We start from the raw sequence: 16,617 nt of genomic DNA, 5'->3' as shown, positions 1-16,617 counted from the left end.
ACTGTGTAAATTTGAGGTCATCCAAAATACTGCTGTCTGTGAAACTTTTCATCAAAATCCATTCATCACTGCCCTGTGCTTGGTGACCTACACTGGTACCTGGTTAAGCAACATTAAAATTATAATATCTTTTATTATATTATACATTATAAATTCTTGTTTGTTTTTCTCCATGGCCAAGTCCTTTTCTCTCTTTTCCAGCTCCTTAAATGTCTAATATCTAATGTGCAGATACACTGCCTTGCACTGACTGAAACATAGTTGGGCATCAATGGCACAGGTACATTTTTACTCCCATTTGTGGACCCCTGAAAACATTGTGGTGGGCATTTGACTTTTTCAAATGGTCCTCTCAAAAGTTTTGGTAGGGAATGCTGCATAATGACCCAGCAGTTATTCTTGAAAAATGATATTTATGTCGAAGATCTTGTGGTGGTGTGGAATGTGGAAGTGATGGCATTCCTATGTTATTACTTTTCCGACTTGGGGTTGGAGGAGGGAATGATAACAAGCCCATACTGACTGATGCCGACATGTGTGGCACAGACTGGAGTGAGGTTCACTTAGTCTGGTGTCAGCTTGGACATGGGCCGTTTGAATTATTAGTGCAGAAGAGAGATTTGTGAAAGAGTTCATTCTTCCTTTGTCCACCAGCAGTGGGATTTTGGTGAAGCTCCACTGTGTTGTTAGATGATTTATTTTTTTTATTAGTCATTGTTTCCAGGTCTCCCGATCTTGAAAGTCAGTCTCATCTGTCCAATCTAATGGGGATGTTAGTGCATTACTGATCAGTGAGCACATTTATTTTCCCACCAAAGTTGGCAATTGTGTAAATACCAAAGAATGTGCCAGACTACTGCCATTTAAATTTCTCTGGGAAATAGAGCACTGATTTAGTAACAAAATTCATAGCCTTTAATGGATTGGAGCTTTTTTCACACGAGAAAAATGTTAGAAATATTTTAAGTGAATAAATTTAACATATGCTTTCTGATGATGCGTTTATATTTTGTTGCACGGCTATGTCCTGGATCTAGAATATTTCAAGTAATTGCATGTCATTCTTAATCTTTTACAGCTGTTTGATAAATAATATTCTGCTTGAAATATATCTATCTTCTTGTAAATTATAAACTTAAACTCCTGCAAGATCATTCCCCCCCCCACCCCATCTCTCTCTCCCTCTCTCATTGGAAGATATTTCCTTCACAAACTTGATTTGTCCAAATTGATATGACACCTGTTGCAATTACTGACCCAAGTGGACAGTGTTTAATTCGTCATTCATCAAATGGGCAGGATTTAGCTGACCCCTTGTCTGCCTATAGTTATCTTTTGCCTTGAGTCTGTTATTCTTTCAGGCTGATTAATACAGGTGTATGGTTTGATCCATTGCCTATTGCAGGATGCCAAAAGCTGCAGAGTTGAGTGCTAGCAGACAGCTTCGCTCCATCATGAAGCTTCACTTAAGACTTGTCCAGAAATTAAGTTATCTTTCAATTTAGTACTTATTGATCCACTTTTTTTGACTTCTATGATTGTTGACTCTGGAATTGTTCTTTGGCAACTTTGAGATGAGGTTCAAACCCTTTTTAGTATTTCTTCTGATCAATATGATTTACGCCTGATGTTAAACCACACCAACATTTGCCTTTTTAAGGAAAAAATACTGAACTTGCTCAGTGTGTTGTTTGTGCTGCTCAATGACTTTGGGAAATTAGTGAATTATTTGATCTATTCCTTTGTCATATTTTACATCTGTGCTTTTTAAAAAATGAGATTGTTAATACTACCTTGTGCTTTAATTGTATTACTAAGTAATTTTGAAAATCCATCTGTTTAATTATTAGTCATTTTTGATGGTGCTGACTTTCTTTTATTGAAGATTTATATTTTATTCTACTCAGTTTGCTGACCAGTTTTCAAGTACATTATTTTTCTTGAAGGACTCTTACATTTTACACACAATATTTTGAAGAGCTATTATTTGTCACGTAGATTAATCTCAGTACTCTGGCTGTGTCATTTTAGGAAGTTGAGCCAATCTTCAATAAATTTCATTTGAATTCTAGCTTTTAATCTCACATTTTGGCTTGAGTCTTCTTGTTTATTCTCCTGAGTAAATTTTTTTTAAATCTGAGGAAAGGTACAAAGGTAAAGTTTACCCATCAGTGTGGGAGGTGAACTAGTCACTTATAAATGTTAACAACCTTGAATTCTTTCAGATGCTAGGAGGCTGTCTCTTTCCTTTATGAAATCCCTTAAAATTTCTTGTTCCATTCTATGAACTCAGTTTGTTCCATATGTTGAATACTTTCCCTAAAAGTCATTGTACCTTTTTCAGTCATGTGATGCATCGATAACTGCAGGGCCAGCATTTTCTTTGCTCCAGCTCCTTTGTAAATATAAATATCTTTATCATTTCACATTTAGCATTTTACCATCATCTGGGGGATATTGTCCAGTGAGTTATGAAAATAACATGCATCCACTTTAAGATGAGCCATTTTTAATGAAAATCTGTTTATAACTCACATAATTGTTCTGATTTCTCAGCAAGTGAAATTGGAGAGTTGAATAGGACGGTGCAGGGGCTTCACTAATGCTTGATGGATAAGTGCTTAAAGGAGTGCTGAACTTGCCTATCAGTTAGGTCCAAGATTTATTACTTAGTCATTGCTTAGTGAGCCATATCAGGTGAGAATTTCTACAAGAAAATAAGGTTCCTATAATCCTTTTTATTTCAAAACTAAACTTTATTCATAATAAAATATATACACAAAAAGAAAACACAGTGCAAAACTCTTAGTGTAATTTGGTCAAGTAGAGTTAACATTTTTTTTAAACATAGCATCATTGGTTCCTATAATTCTAGATCAACACCGATCTCCCTCAGGCCACGCATACAGCAAATAGTGGGACACTCATCGAAGACCATTAGGTGTAGGGCTAAATGTGTTGTTCTTGGATTGTGATTCATGCTCATTGAAACCGTGTTCAGATAAGACCTGCTAATGGATCTAATGCTCAACTTGGAATGTTCTAATGTTCTCCCCTTTGTTTAATAACAAAACTTGCTATTATATATAGCACCTTTGACATTGAAAAGTATTCAAAGTGTTTAACAAGAGTATTCACAACGTAAGAAAATTGCTCTTTGTGAGCCATTGGATGAAATAGTAGAACAGATGACCCCCTGGCACTTATGCCTGCAACCGCACCAAGTGCTACACCTGTCCCTACACCTCCTCCCTCACCACCATTCAGGGTCCCAGACAGTCCTTCCAGGTGAGGCAGTGCTTCACCTGTGAGTCCGAGGGTGTTATTTATTGCATCCGGTGCGGCATCCTCTACATTGGTGAGACCCGACGCAGATTGGGTGACCGCTTCGTCGAGCACTTTCGCTCCGTCCACCACAACAGCCAGGACCTCCCGGTGGACACCAACTTCAATTCCACATCCCACTCCCATAATGATATGTCTATCCATGGCCTCCTGTACTGCCATGTTGAGGCCAGATGCAGGTTGGAGGAACAACACCTCATATTCCGCCTTGGGAGTCTCCAACCTGATGGCCTCAACATTGATTTCTCTAACTCTGGTAACCCCACCCCTTCTGTTTCTTCCCTCCCCCCCCCCCCAACTCCTTTTTCTTCCCTTATTCCTGTGGCTCCCTTCCTCCACCTTGATGACATGCCCTCTCCTCCCCTCCTCCATCCTTTATTCCATGGTCCACTGCCCTCTCCTACCTGATTCCTCCTCCTCCAGCCCTTTGTCTCTTCTACCTTTCACCTCTCAGCTTATTTTTCTTCTCCCCCTCCCGTACCCACTGCCTTCCCCCTTTCACCTGAACTCACCTATCACCTGAACTCACCTATCCCCTGCTTGCGTGTGCTCCCCTCCCTCCCCCCACCTTCTTATTCTGGCTTCTGCCCTCTTCCTTTCCAGTCCTGATGAAGGGTCTCGGCCTGAAACGTCGACTGTTTATTTGCCTCCATGGATGCTGCCTGACCTGCTGAGTTCCTCCAGAACTTTTTGTGTATTGCTCCAGATTCCAGCATCTGCAGAATTTCTTGTGTCTCTGACCAACAATGTCAGTGAGTTAGGTTTCAAGGAGGAAGAAAGAGTAACGGTGAGATTTAGCAAGAGAATTCCAGAGCTTGGGGCCAAAGCAAATGAAAGCATGACCCATGTGGTAGAACCATTAAAATTAAAGAGCAAAAGGTGCCAGAATTGGAGAAGTGTTGAAGCTTGAGGTGATTTCAGAGATGAGGAGGATTTGATTGAGGATATCACTTTCTGATAGGACAATGCAAGATCTTAAAATCCTAATATTAATATCCTAATATTAAGTTTATTTTTCAAACATCACTTTGAGCAATAATATTTACTGAATAACTAAAGCGTTCTTGGACCATAAATTTTCTATCAATTTACCAAGCAGAGTTTAATAGTTCTATGAAAAGAGTTCTTGGAGCTTTGACTTCATAGGTGTCTTGAGACTATGAAGGGAACAGAACTTGCACCATTGAAAGTTGATTGCCACGGTGATCATTTCTTTCACTACAATGCAACCCGTAAAATAATTTCAGATTGAATTATTTTCCTTTATTGAGATACGTTAAATGATACATGTAGTTAAGGTATTATATTTGTTTTAGAATGACAATGCAAATGAATATGTTATGAAGCGAATGCTCCACTGGACTTTGAACACAATTTTGTTCAAAGAGTTCAATCCATTTTTGCTGAAGTATTTGGAAAGTTGATAACTCCCATAGTAAACCTGGGTAAACTGGCTGTGATATATGGAGCACAATATGTAAAATGTTATTCAACTTTAAGAATTTAGAACATTCATTTTTGGAAGAAGAAATGAAATTGACTATAGATAAGTGGGGAACTTGGTAGTCTGGGCTAATCGGGTGAATGGGGAAGGTGCTTTGCTTTGTGCCACATTTTTATAAATTAATACCAATGGCTGGTTGATCGTAGTTTTGCTTTTAGTCGAAAGATCGTTTGTTCAGGTCCCATTTCGGAGATCGTGAAAAAACCAGAGGTGGCATTGGAAACAATACTGGGGGGGGGAGGGGTGTAGTATTGCAGTTATTTTGATCCAGTTGAGTGTCCACTTGTTCCTGCAATTGGATGTAAAACATTGCTTAGTATTTTCAAAAACTTGTCTTAGTGTATTCGTCAGTATTCTTCCCTCTGTCAATGTGCAGTTGCCTTTAGAACAGCAAAGGAGGACAAAAATTGACAAAGAAAGGTAAAATAGAATATGAAGGTAAACTGGCAAGGAATATAAAACATGTAGTGTTTTTTAGTACTACTAAAAAAAGTACCACCACCTTTGGCAGTGCATTCTAGATATCAACCACTCTCTGTGTAAAACAAAAACTTACTCCTCAAGCTCCCTTTAAAACTCCTTCCTCTCATCTTAAACCTATACCCTCTTAAGACGAGAAGAAGGAGTTTTAAAGGGGATAATTACCAGAGAACCAATGATCTAGCAAGAAAAGATAAGTTGCTGAAAATCAAAACAAAAACGAAGCCGGAAATCTGAAATAAAAACCAAAAAATGGTAGAATACTCAATAGTCAGGCATCATCTGTTGAAAGAGAAATGGTGACAGAGTTAACATTTCAGATAATGTTTGCTCTGTTTCCAGCACTTTCTGTCTATCGTGCTAGAGAAGAAGACAAGGACCCTATGGTGAACATCCTAGAGTTTTAAAAGAGGTGGTAGTTGAATAGACAGAGCACTCTGATTATCTTCTTCCAAAATTCTATAGATTTTGGAGTTGTAGATTAGAGGGTAGCAAATCTGACCCCACTATTTAAAAAGGGAGAGAAAAGGGGGAACTACTGACCTGTTTGCATAACGCCAGTGTTATGGAAAATTCTGGAATCTATATTGAATGAAGTAATAAGAGAATATCTTGGAAAGAACAATAGAATTGAGCAGAACCAGCATGGATTTATGAAAGGAAAATCATGCTTAGCTAATCTGTTGGAGTTCTTTGAGGATGTGACTAATAGATTAGGTAAAATCTATTTGAGCTTTCAGGAGGCTTTCATAAGGTCCCACGGATAATGTTGATCAAACAAAAAATAAATGTTGGAATTAAATGGATCTTTCTGAGGTTGGCAGTGGGGTAACGCAGGGATTGATGTTTTGGCCCCAGTTATTCATGATCTATTATCAATGATTTGGCTGAGGGGGCCAAATGTCATCTTTCCAGGACTGCTGATGGTACAAAGCTGGGTGGAATTGTGAGGAGGATGCAAAGGAGTTTCAGGAGAATGTAGAAAAGCTGAGTGAGTGGGCAAGAACGTGACTGGTGGAATATAATGTGAGAAAATGTGAAGTTATCCACTTTGATGCACAGAACAGAAGAGCAGAGTACCTTTTAAATGGTGAGAGATTGGGTAATGCTGATGATCAAAGGTGACTTAACAGAAGCCAAAGTTTTGGCGCAGTCAGGAAGGCAACTGGTATGCTGGTCTTTATCGTGAAAGGATCTGAGTGCAGCAGTAAAGATGTCTTTACACTGGTCCTTGTTGATATTTCATCTGGACTATTGTGTACTGTTATTTCTCTTTAGCTGAAAAACAATATACTTGCCATAAAGATGGTGCAGCAAAGATCCACTAGGCTGGTCCCTGGGAGAGTGGATTTGCCACACGAAGAGAGATTGAGTAGACTGGGCTGTGTTTGCTAGACTTTTAGAAGAGTAAGAACCCCTTAAAACTTGAAAATTTCTTACTGGGCCCTACACGCTGAATGCAAGTAGGATATTTCCCCTGACTGAAGAGACAAGAACCAGGGTTACTGTCTCAGAATAAGTGGTAGACCACTTAGGATTGAAATGAGAAGAAATGTCTTCATGTGGAGGGGAGGGGAATGAGTTCTCTACCCTGGGGTACTATGGAGACTGTCATTGCACTCATTCAAAATACAGATTGGTAGATTTCTGGATCTTGCAGGAATCTATAGATATATGTATAGGGCAGGAAAGCAGTTGTTGTAGAAGATCAGCCATGATCATGATGAATGACGGAGCAGGCTCGAAGAGCCACAGAGCTTACTACTCCTTTCTCTTCACAATAATAAATGGACTTCGAAAATAATCTTATGGAGTTTATTGAAGTATCCTGCCATCCTAAATGCTACATAAATTCTCCTATATTTCTTCATAAAACTGCTGATCAGAACCAAGATGAAATCGATTCTGTCATTCCTCCAATGGAAGGATATGAGTTGCACATTTATTAGAAAGGCCTAATATAATTCTGGTGCTAACTAGACCTGATCTGAATATAGCCTATAAAATTGACATTTGCAGACTAGTTGAATTAGGTAATCTATTTCCAATTATAATTTATAACCAGGTTGTTTTTTTAATTTCAGGTTGCCGTTGTGAAGTTAAGAAATGCTGACAAGGTTTTTGCCATGAAGATTCTGAACAAATGGGAGATGCTGAAACGAGCAGAGGTACATTCAAAGTAAAGGTTATGGAATCCAATCCAATGGCTTTTGTGCTCCAGTTATAAACATACTCATCCAAGCTGAAATAAAATGTATAAAAACAATAAGAGTGAATGGTGCTGGCAGAAGATGCTGTAGTTTAAAGTTCAACTTCCATTCAGTTATGTGGCAGAAGACAGGGGATGTATTTCTGTGTCAATTTTGTACCTCTTTGATGTTGAGGATGTTGACGGGATAATAACAAGCAGACAGGTACTGCAGAAGTCTTCAATGTCTGTAGCAGCCAATGTAGTGATAGAATTATTGAATGGTTTTTATTTAACAAAGGTAACTTGTAAAGATAGAATATAACCCCCTTAATTATTTTATCACAACTAAGAAATAATCTATTAATCTTTTTTTGCATGAAGATTTGTGTATTTATTTGTAGCATGTGATTTAATTTTAGTTCCTTCGCTAGTTTCTTTACATCTGCCATTTTTGCAGCTCCTCCATTGTTGCATTATATTGTCTTACATCATTCCCAATCACCAAGATTTGTTATAATTTTTTTATGTTTTTGTTTGCTTTTTCTTTTAGTTCTGTCCCTTGCCTACCTAGTTGTCCACAGCTTTTACCTCTTTCTTTTATAAGCTGTTTCTCATATTCAATTCTCTTTGGACTTGCAGCCACAGACATTCTTTCATTTTTCCCTTCTAACTGACTTGCCAGTTTTCCCCATACAGTCCTTGTCTTCAAATCCACCTTATCCAAATCTAGAATCTCAGTAGTTTTCAGTGTTTTTGCCTTTCATGTGTTATGCTGACTTCAGTCGTGTTATCATCCCTAATTAGATGAGTTGGTAATTGGTAATCCCCTTGTGTTATTAGACTAACTAAGCTTTCCCATTTTATTGTATATTAATTACCATTGTATCCTTTAGCACGAAGAGCATGCACACCTCTATTCTTAGCCCAAGAGCCACTTATTTCTAACATCATGGCCCTGGAATAAGCATGTCTTAGTTTTAGTGGAACAAGCCATGAATAAGTCCTAGCATATTTTGAGTATGTTTAGGGTAAAGATAGATAGATATTAAGGGAATCAAGGGATCTTGGATTAGTGCAGGAAAATGGCCATATTTTATTGAATGGCTCAGTGCGATGAGGGGCTGAATGGCCTGCTTCTGTTTGTGTAGAACCACTGGAAGGTGCGAGGAATTATTAGACTGTTGTGATGCAACAACCTGAATGCCTTCAGTTTTGAGACTAAGTTAGGCTGTAAGCTATGTTTGACCTTAGTTGGTTGTTTAAAAAACAAGTTTTGGCCCAATTTCTACGGCTATCTTTAACTTGCCCAAAAGCAAAAAAAAACTAAGTGCTGGAAATCTGAAATAAAAACAGAAAATGCTGGAAGTGCTGACCTGCTGAGTATTTCTAGCATTTTCTATTCTTATTTAACTTATCTAATGTGTTTAATTATGTTGGATTGCAATTTTTTAAAAAATAGTTGAAGCCAATTAGCTGTCTGGTATTTTCCAGCTGGTTGATACCAGTCATAAATTTCCAAGTAATTCACGTTGAGATATTGCTCATATTTCAGTTTGCAAATGTCTGACTATTCTGTCAGGGTTGGGGAAGTAGTTGGAGAGGGAGAACTGGGAAAGGATTAGAAGATTTATTACCATCAAGGGACCTATTAGTTACAAATTTCACTCAGTCATAGCAGTTACTGCAAATCAAAAGCCTTTTATAGCCAACTGTGTATTACAACAATTGCACTTTGATTTTGTTTTTATCTATATAATAAAAAAATGAATAAAGAAAAGGTTCATTTAGAAAAGGTTCATTTAAACTCATTAGCACAGAAAAGGAATCAATCTGAAGGCAAGCTGCTTTTGTTTCTCCTACTCCCCCACCCCACACAAAATAATTGAAGTTGCAGCCCCATACTCTCTATCATGCTAAGCACTGTTCTTTCCTTGGCCAAAACAAATGGGTGCAGGAGCCTGCTCTGTCTAGGCTGATTTACCCAACTATTTTCCTCTCCCTTCTCTGTATTGGTGGGTAGGGAATCCTATGTAGTTTCTTGTAATCCTATGTGGTTTAAGCATACTCTGTGGAACAATGAGCTAATTTTTGAATGGAGTCCTCCTGTTGTCTCCCTTTTTGCGTCACAGGCCTTGATAAATATTTAATACCTTCATTTGAAAGCAGCATCTTAAATCTTAACACAAAATTCACAAAATTCTGAGGAGCCCAGATGGAGTAGATAGTAGGGAAACCTGTCCCCATAGCAAATGTGTCTAAAGTTAGAAGGCGTAGCTTTAGAGGTTGAGAAAGGATCTGAGGAAGAGCTTTTTCACCCAGAGAAATGTGGAATGCACTGGTTGAGTGGGTGGTGGAGGCAGATATTCTCACAACACTTAAGAAGTATCAAGGTGAGCATTTGAATTGCCAAAGTCTGTGGACCAAGCTGGCAAGGACATGGGAGGGGGTGAAGAGCCTGTTCTGTGCTGTCTGACTATGAATGCATGTTCAATATTCTTGCAAGTTCTTTGATTGTGCACATCCTACTGTTGTTCTTAATCTGATCTAATATTGCATGCAAACTTTTTTATTTAACCAGACTGCCTGCTTTCGAGAAGAGCGGGATGTGCTGGTAAATGGAGACAGCCAGTGGATTACCACATTGCACTATGCTTTCCAGGATGACAATTATTTGGTAAGTTACAATGTGGAGTGCTAAGTTTTCTTTTATTTATGGAAATGGCATTGGCTTCCACAATCCCATGTCATTATTACTCTTACAGTCATTGCAGGGATAGTACTGACTTGACTAGATTGACTTCCTTCTGATCTTCCTGTTCATTTGACGAGCTGTGCACCTATCTACCTGATACTTCTCTTCCTTGACCAGCCTAGATAATAAGACTGCCTGATAGTTGAACCATTCATTTGAAAATAATAGCTGTAAAGGAATAATCACCTGAAAATATTTCTCTATATTTGGTTTTTGAAGGTTTTTGGTCAATTATTTCTGAATATTGTACAAAACGTTGGTTAGGCCATACTTAGAGTATTGTATACGGGTCTGGTTGCCACACACAGGAAGGATGTGGTAGCAATAGAGAAGAGTGCAGAAGAGATTCACCTGGATATTGCTGGAACGGAGGGCAGTTATAATGTTATTATAAGGAGAGATTGGATAGCCTGGATTTAGGCAGTTATAGTAAGGATGCTGTGATTCTGCAACGGGATATAGATAGATTGATGAGTGGGCGAAAGACTGGCAAATGGAATTTAACGTGGGGGAGTGTGAGGTCATGCACATCAGTAAGAGGAATCAAAAGGCAGATTATTATCTATATGGAGAGAGACTGTGTGAGTGAAGTACAGGGGGCTCAAGATGTTCTCGTGCATGAATCACAAAAAGCTAGCAGGTAGATTCTACAAGTAGGCAAACGGCATTTTGGCCTTCATTGCAAAGGGGTTGGAGGTTGAAAGTTTGGAGGCTTTGTTGCAATTGTACAGGGTGTTGGTAAGGTTTCACCTGGAATACTGTGTACAGTTTTGGTCCCCTTACCTAAAAATAAGATATGGTAACATTGGAGGCAGTACATAGGAGATACATCATGCTAATTCCTGGGATGAGAAGGTTGTCTTACCAAGAGAGACTGCTGGTTGTTTAAAACTGAGGTATGTAGAAATTTCTTCTCGCAGTGGGTGGTGAATCTCTAGAATCCTCTGTCCCAGTGGGTAGTGGAAGCTGGATCGTTAGCAATATTTAAAATGGAGGTGCATAAATATTTGAGAGATTGAGGAATAGATAGGAACGGAGAAATGATGCAGAAGAAGAGTTGAGGCTACATAGATGAACCACGGTCATAGTAAATGGTGGGGCAGGCTTGAAGGGCCCAATGGTTCACGCCTCCTATTTCCTTGTGTTCTTATGTTCTCACTGGAACATTGGAGACTGAGGGGTGACCTTATAGAGGTTTATAAAGTATTGAAGGGCAGAGATACGATAGATAGTCAGAATCTTTTTCCCAGGGCAGGGAGTCTAGAACTAGTGGGCACAGGTGAGAGGAGAGAAATTTAAAGGATGTCTGAGAGCTAAGTTTTCCACATAGGGGGCAGCAAATATTTGGAACGAGCTGCCAGAAGAGGTAATGGAGGCAAATGCAGTTGCAATCTTTAAAAGGCTTTTGGACAGATAGGAAAGGCGTAGAGGGATATGAGACTAATGTGTACAAAATAAGATTAACGTAGACTGGCATCACCATTTGCATTGACAAGGTGGGCTGAAAGTGTCCTTTTCTGTGCTGTATGTTTCTATTATTCTGTCATTTATGATTCTGCTGGTTTTAAAAAGTGTAATTTGTTTCAGTTGGGCAGCCTGATTATAAGAGGTTTGAGATATTTACTGGGAAAATGCAATGGTGAGAAACAAGTGGTGCTTGTTGGGAGTGAGAGGAATAGGGAGGTTGGGGTCTGTGTCAATGGATCATACAGTTAAGGTTGGTGGGAGCCTTCATAAGTGGCTGGTGTAGGTGAGTCAATAATGAGAAGTCAGATAACCCACTAACAGTAATAAAGGGATTAGAATGCATTGCACCAACGTCAAGTTACCAGTAGCACAGGATCCAATGGAGGATAATAGGTAGTATTACTGTGGACTTACAACATGCAGAGTGTAGCACGTGGTTGTTTCCTCTGCTAAAATTTCTAATTGTAAATAGGAACCTTGTTCATGAGTCTGTCCAAGATTCTGACGTTTACCTAAACTGATCAACAGTGTCACTTGTATTTACTGAATAACTAGTATCATTTGAATATAATCTAATGCCGTATGTAATTTACAAACTGGAATTTCTGTTGCCTTTATCCTTTTTAAAAATGATTTTGTAAAAATTTGTTCAGCAACCCAAGTCTCTGGGGAATACAGCCAAAGCCATGTCCATGATACCATAGAAGAGTCAGCTGGAGAAAGACGGTGTATTGTTGAAGAAAGTTATATTTCTGGGCAGTCAATAGTAAGCCTTTCTGTGGCTGCAGATACAATAGCAGTCGCTGGATTACTCCTGGTACCACGTGCAAGTGAGTACAGGATGAGGTGGGTAGTGCTGATGAAAGCATAGCTTAGGGTGTGATGCTTTAGACTCCTGGGACAATAGGACTGTTTCTGGGAGGGTGGGACCTGTACTAACCAGATGTGTTGCATCTCAGTAGGGCCGATTCCAATATTATTGTTGGAAGATTGGAGCCTGTGACCGGTGGTGTGTCACAGGGATCGGTGCTGGGTCCCTTGTTGTTTGTCATATGTATTAACAATTTGGATGCGAATGTACATGGCATGATTAGTAAGTTTGCGGATGACACCAAAATTGGTGGTATAGTGAACAATGAAGAAGATTGTTTCAGGTTACAACAGGATCTAGATCAACTGGGAAAATGGGCAACAGAATGATGGATGGAATTTAGCTCAGACAAGTGCAAAATGATGCATTTTGGGAAACTAAACCAGGGCAGGACTAACAAAGTGAATGGCAGGGCCCCGGGGAGCGTTGTAGAACAAAGAGACCTAGGGGTACAAGTACACAGTTCCTTGAAAGTGACTACATAGGTAGACAGGGTAGTGAAGAAGATATGGCATGCTTACCGTCATCATTTGGGGCACTGAGTACAAGAGTTGGGCTGTCATGTTACAGCTGTACATGACATTGGTGAGACCATATAGAGTATTGTGTGCAGTTCTGGTCACCCTGCTATAGGTAGGATGTGATTAAGCTGGAGAGGATGCAGAAAAGATTCACGAGGATGCTGCCGAAACTGGAGGGCTTGAATTATAAGAAGAGACTGGATAGGCTGGGACTGTTTTCCTAGGACCATAGGAGGCTGAGGGGTGACCTTACAGAGGTTTGTAAAATCCTGAGAGGAATAGATAAAGTGGATGGTCTTCTTTCCAGGATAGGGGAAGTCTAAAACTAGAGGACGTGAGGACAAAGGTTTAAGGTGAGAGGGGAAAGATTTAAAGGGGATCTGAGGGGCAAGTTTTCATACAGAGGGTGGTGGTTATATGAAACGAGCTGGCAGAGGAAGTGGTAGAGGTGGGTAGAGTTACAATGCTTAAAAGACATTTGGACAGGGATGAGGATAGGAAAGGTTTAGAGGGATGTGGGCCAAATGCAGACACATGGGACTAGCTCAGGAAGGCACCTTGGTTGGCATAGACGAGTAGGGCCAAAGGGGCTGTTTCTGTGCTGTAAGTTTTGCTCAATTCATTCTGGTAGGGGAGTGAATATCGGAACTTACTTATAAAAAGGAAATGGCTAGTTAGATATGGGAGTCAGTAGATTAATGTGACTACTGTGCCCTAAATTTCTGTCATGAGAAATTCTGCTTTTAACAACAGGCTAAATTCAATTACTTTGATGGTAAGGAATGATGGTAGAAACCAGAAAAATGTCTGGACTTTGGTCTAATGAAACAGAAGTCTGAACATGCTAATTTATGTTTTAGTTACCTCTGACAAAAATAAATGTGGATTTTGCATGTAATTTGATGTTTGTTTAATGGTATGCACTTATATCAGGGTTCAAATGATGATTTTATGCCTATTGTGTTAATTTCATGGTTTTTTTTAATAAATCCATCTTTAGAGGGGTGATTCTATGTGTACTGCTTTAAAAGTGATTTAGAACTGTAGAAAGGTCATAAATTTCTGTTTTTGTATGTATATAAATATATACATGGCCTCCCACTGTGTGGAGCTTATAGCATTTTATTCCACATGATGTACAGTATGTTCTCAGGTTCATTGGTTTAGGGTGATTGAATGTTAAATTGCATTTTTATTATAGACTATTTAAGAAATGCAGGCATGATTTTCAGTTGTGAATTCTCTGGTTAAGATACGTATCTATATGTAAATATTGATTACCATTATGTAGTCATTTAACCATCAAGTTAATGTTTTCACTTTGTTTGGATGTAAGGGAAATTCTGCATGTGGAGATGAAGTAGGATGCAGGAACCAGAGTGATTTATTCATAGCTAAGGTTGAGGGTGGGCTTGTAGATGAAAGGATGGTATTAGAGAATGGTTCATTCAGAAGGTTTATCTTTCACAGCAATAGTGTGTTTGGCTGACATGTTGATCTATATAGAATGTTTTCACCTTCTGAAAATAAATCTGGTGGTGATTAGGAGATGACCAGTCATGAGTTTTAATGGCCTAGGTATCACACCTTAGGCTTTAAAAGTCTATAAGTGAAAACTGAAGGAAATGTCGAATTCTAGTTTTGTTATTCTTCTGGGACAAATATGATTTGCTGGTGCACTGAATTTTCATCAGATTGCAACAGACATGGCGAGTGAAAGGGAAAATTAGCATTTATAGGTGCTTTCATGACTACAGGATGTCACAAAATACAACCAATGAAGAATGCTCACTGTTATAATGAAGGAAATAATATAGCAAATATACTCAGATAAAGGTCCAATAAAATAACAAATGATAAAAATTACCAATTGGCCCTTCAGGAATATAAAGGAAGCAGGAGGGAACTTGAAACCGAGAATCAGCAGGGCTAAAGGGGGCCATGAAATGTCCATGGTGAGTAGGATTAAAGAGAATCCCAAGGCATTTCATACATACATTAGAAACAAGAGAGTGGCTAGGGAGAGGGTAGGACCACTCAAGGACAAAGAAGGGATTTTATGCCTGGAACTGGAGGCAATGGGCAAGGTACTGAACAAGTACTTTGCATTAGTAATCACCGAGCCGAAGAACGTGGAAGATAGCGAGATCAGAGAGGGGTGTGCTGATATTCTGGGATATGCTGATATCAAGAAGGAAGAACTGTTGGCTCTCTTGAAGAGCATTAAGGTGGATAAGTCCCCAGGGCCTGATGGGCTCTGAGCCCTCTTGGGATTATCAGTATTAGATCATGGGCAACCCTTTGGGCTGAGTGGAGAGAACAAGGGGAGAAAGTTCAGAATAATACTGATCAAAATTTAAAAAAATTTGTAAGCAGTGTAGTGTGAGAGAGGGAGTGAAGGCTGCCAATACTGGTTTTTGATATGAGAGGAAGTGTTGAGCATGAATATTGCAAGAGGTGTGGAGTTTGAGGTAAATTACAAGGGGCAGTATTGGTTACCTTATTTCAGAAAGGATGTTAATGCATTGGAAGCAGCTCAGCGGTTTACTAGACTGATACCTATGTTTTCTGAAGAAATGTTGTACAGGCTAGGCTGTGTTCACTGGAATTTTGAAGTTTGAGAGAGGACCTGATTGAAATGTACAAGATCCTGAGGGTAAATTGGTAAGTTGGTTTATTATTGTAACATGTACTGAGATACAGTGAAAAGCTTTGTTTTGCATGTCATACATACAGATCATTTCATCACATCAGTGCATCAAGGTAGCAAAAGGGAAAACAATAACATAATGCAGAATAAGGTGTTACAGTTACAGAGAAAGTGCAGTGCAGACAGACAATAAGGTGCAAGGCCATGACAAGGTAGATTGTGAGGTCCATTTTATCATACTAGGGGCTGTTCAATAGTCTTATAACAGCTGGATACAAGGTGTCCTTGAGCCTGGTGGTCTTGACAGGGTGGATGTGGAGCAGATGTTTTCTCTTGTGGGAGAATCTAGAACTAGGGCTCTCTGTTTCAAAATAAGGGCTCACCATTTAAACCATAGATGAGGTCAATTGTTTTGTCTCAGAGGATCATGAGTCTGGGATTCTCCTCCTCAAAGGACAGTGGAATCAGAGTCTTAGAATATTTGTAAAGCTGAGTGAGGTAGATACTTGATAAGCAAGGGGTGAAAGGTTACCACACGTAGATGGGAATGTGGATTTGAGGTTGCAGTCAGACCAGCCATGCTCTTATTAAAGGGCGGAGCAGGATTGAGGCACAAAGTGGCAGGAACTGCTGCTCTGGCTCATGCTCCTAATTTGTATGTTTGTGTGGCAGGAAGCTAAGGGAAATTATTGGAGTGTTTTTGTTATTGGCAGGTTGTTACCAGCAGGGTTCCATTAGATTGGTTACTTAGTTCCTTTTTTTTGTAATATAAATTAACAATTTAGATCTGAGGGGCATGGCAAAGACGTTTGCAGATGATGCAAAAGTTGCACACG

At 39.3% G+C, this 16,617-nt stretch overlaps 1 protein-coding gene across 1 annotated transcript in view; it reads left to right on the top strand.

The window, feature by feature from the left end:
* The window catches only part of LOC127575539 (serine/threonine-protein kinase MRCK alpha-like), a 367,516-nt gene that overhangs the window by 157,627 nt on the left and 193,272 nt on the right, over positions 1-16,617 (top strand). Inside the window, 2 exon segments of the mRNA XM_052025471.1 lie at positions 7,414-7,497; positions 10,099-10,194. Coding sequence (XP_051881431.1) covers positions 7,414-7,497; positions 10,099-10,194 — 180 coding nt within the window.

Source organism: Pristis pectinata, chromosome 10 (genome assembly GCF_009764475.1).
Source record: "Pristis pectinata isolate sPriPec2 chromosome 10, sPriPec2.1.pri, whole genome shotgun sequence".
Lineage (NCBI taxonomy): Eukaryota > Metazoa > Chordata > Chondrichthyes > Rhinopristiformes > Pristidae > Pristis > Pristis pectinata.
This window is presented reverse-complemented; position numbering and strand designations above follow the sequence as displayed.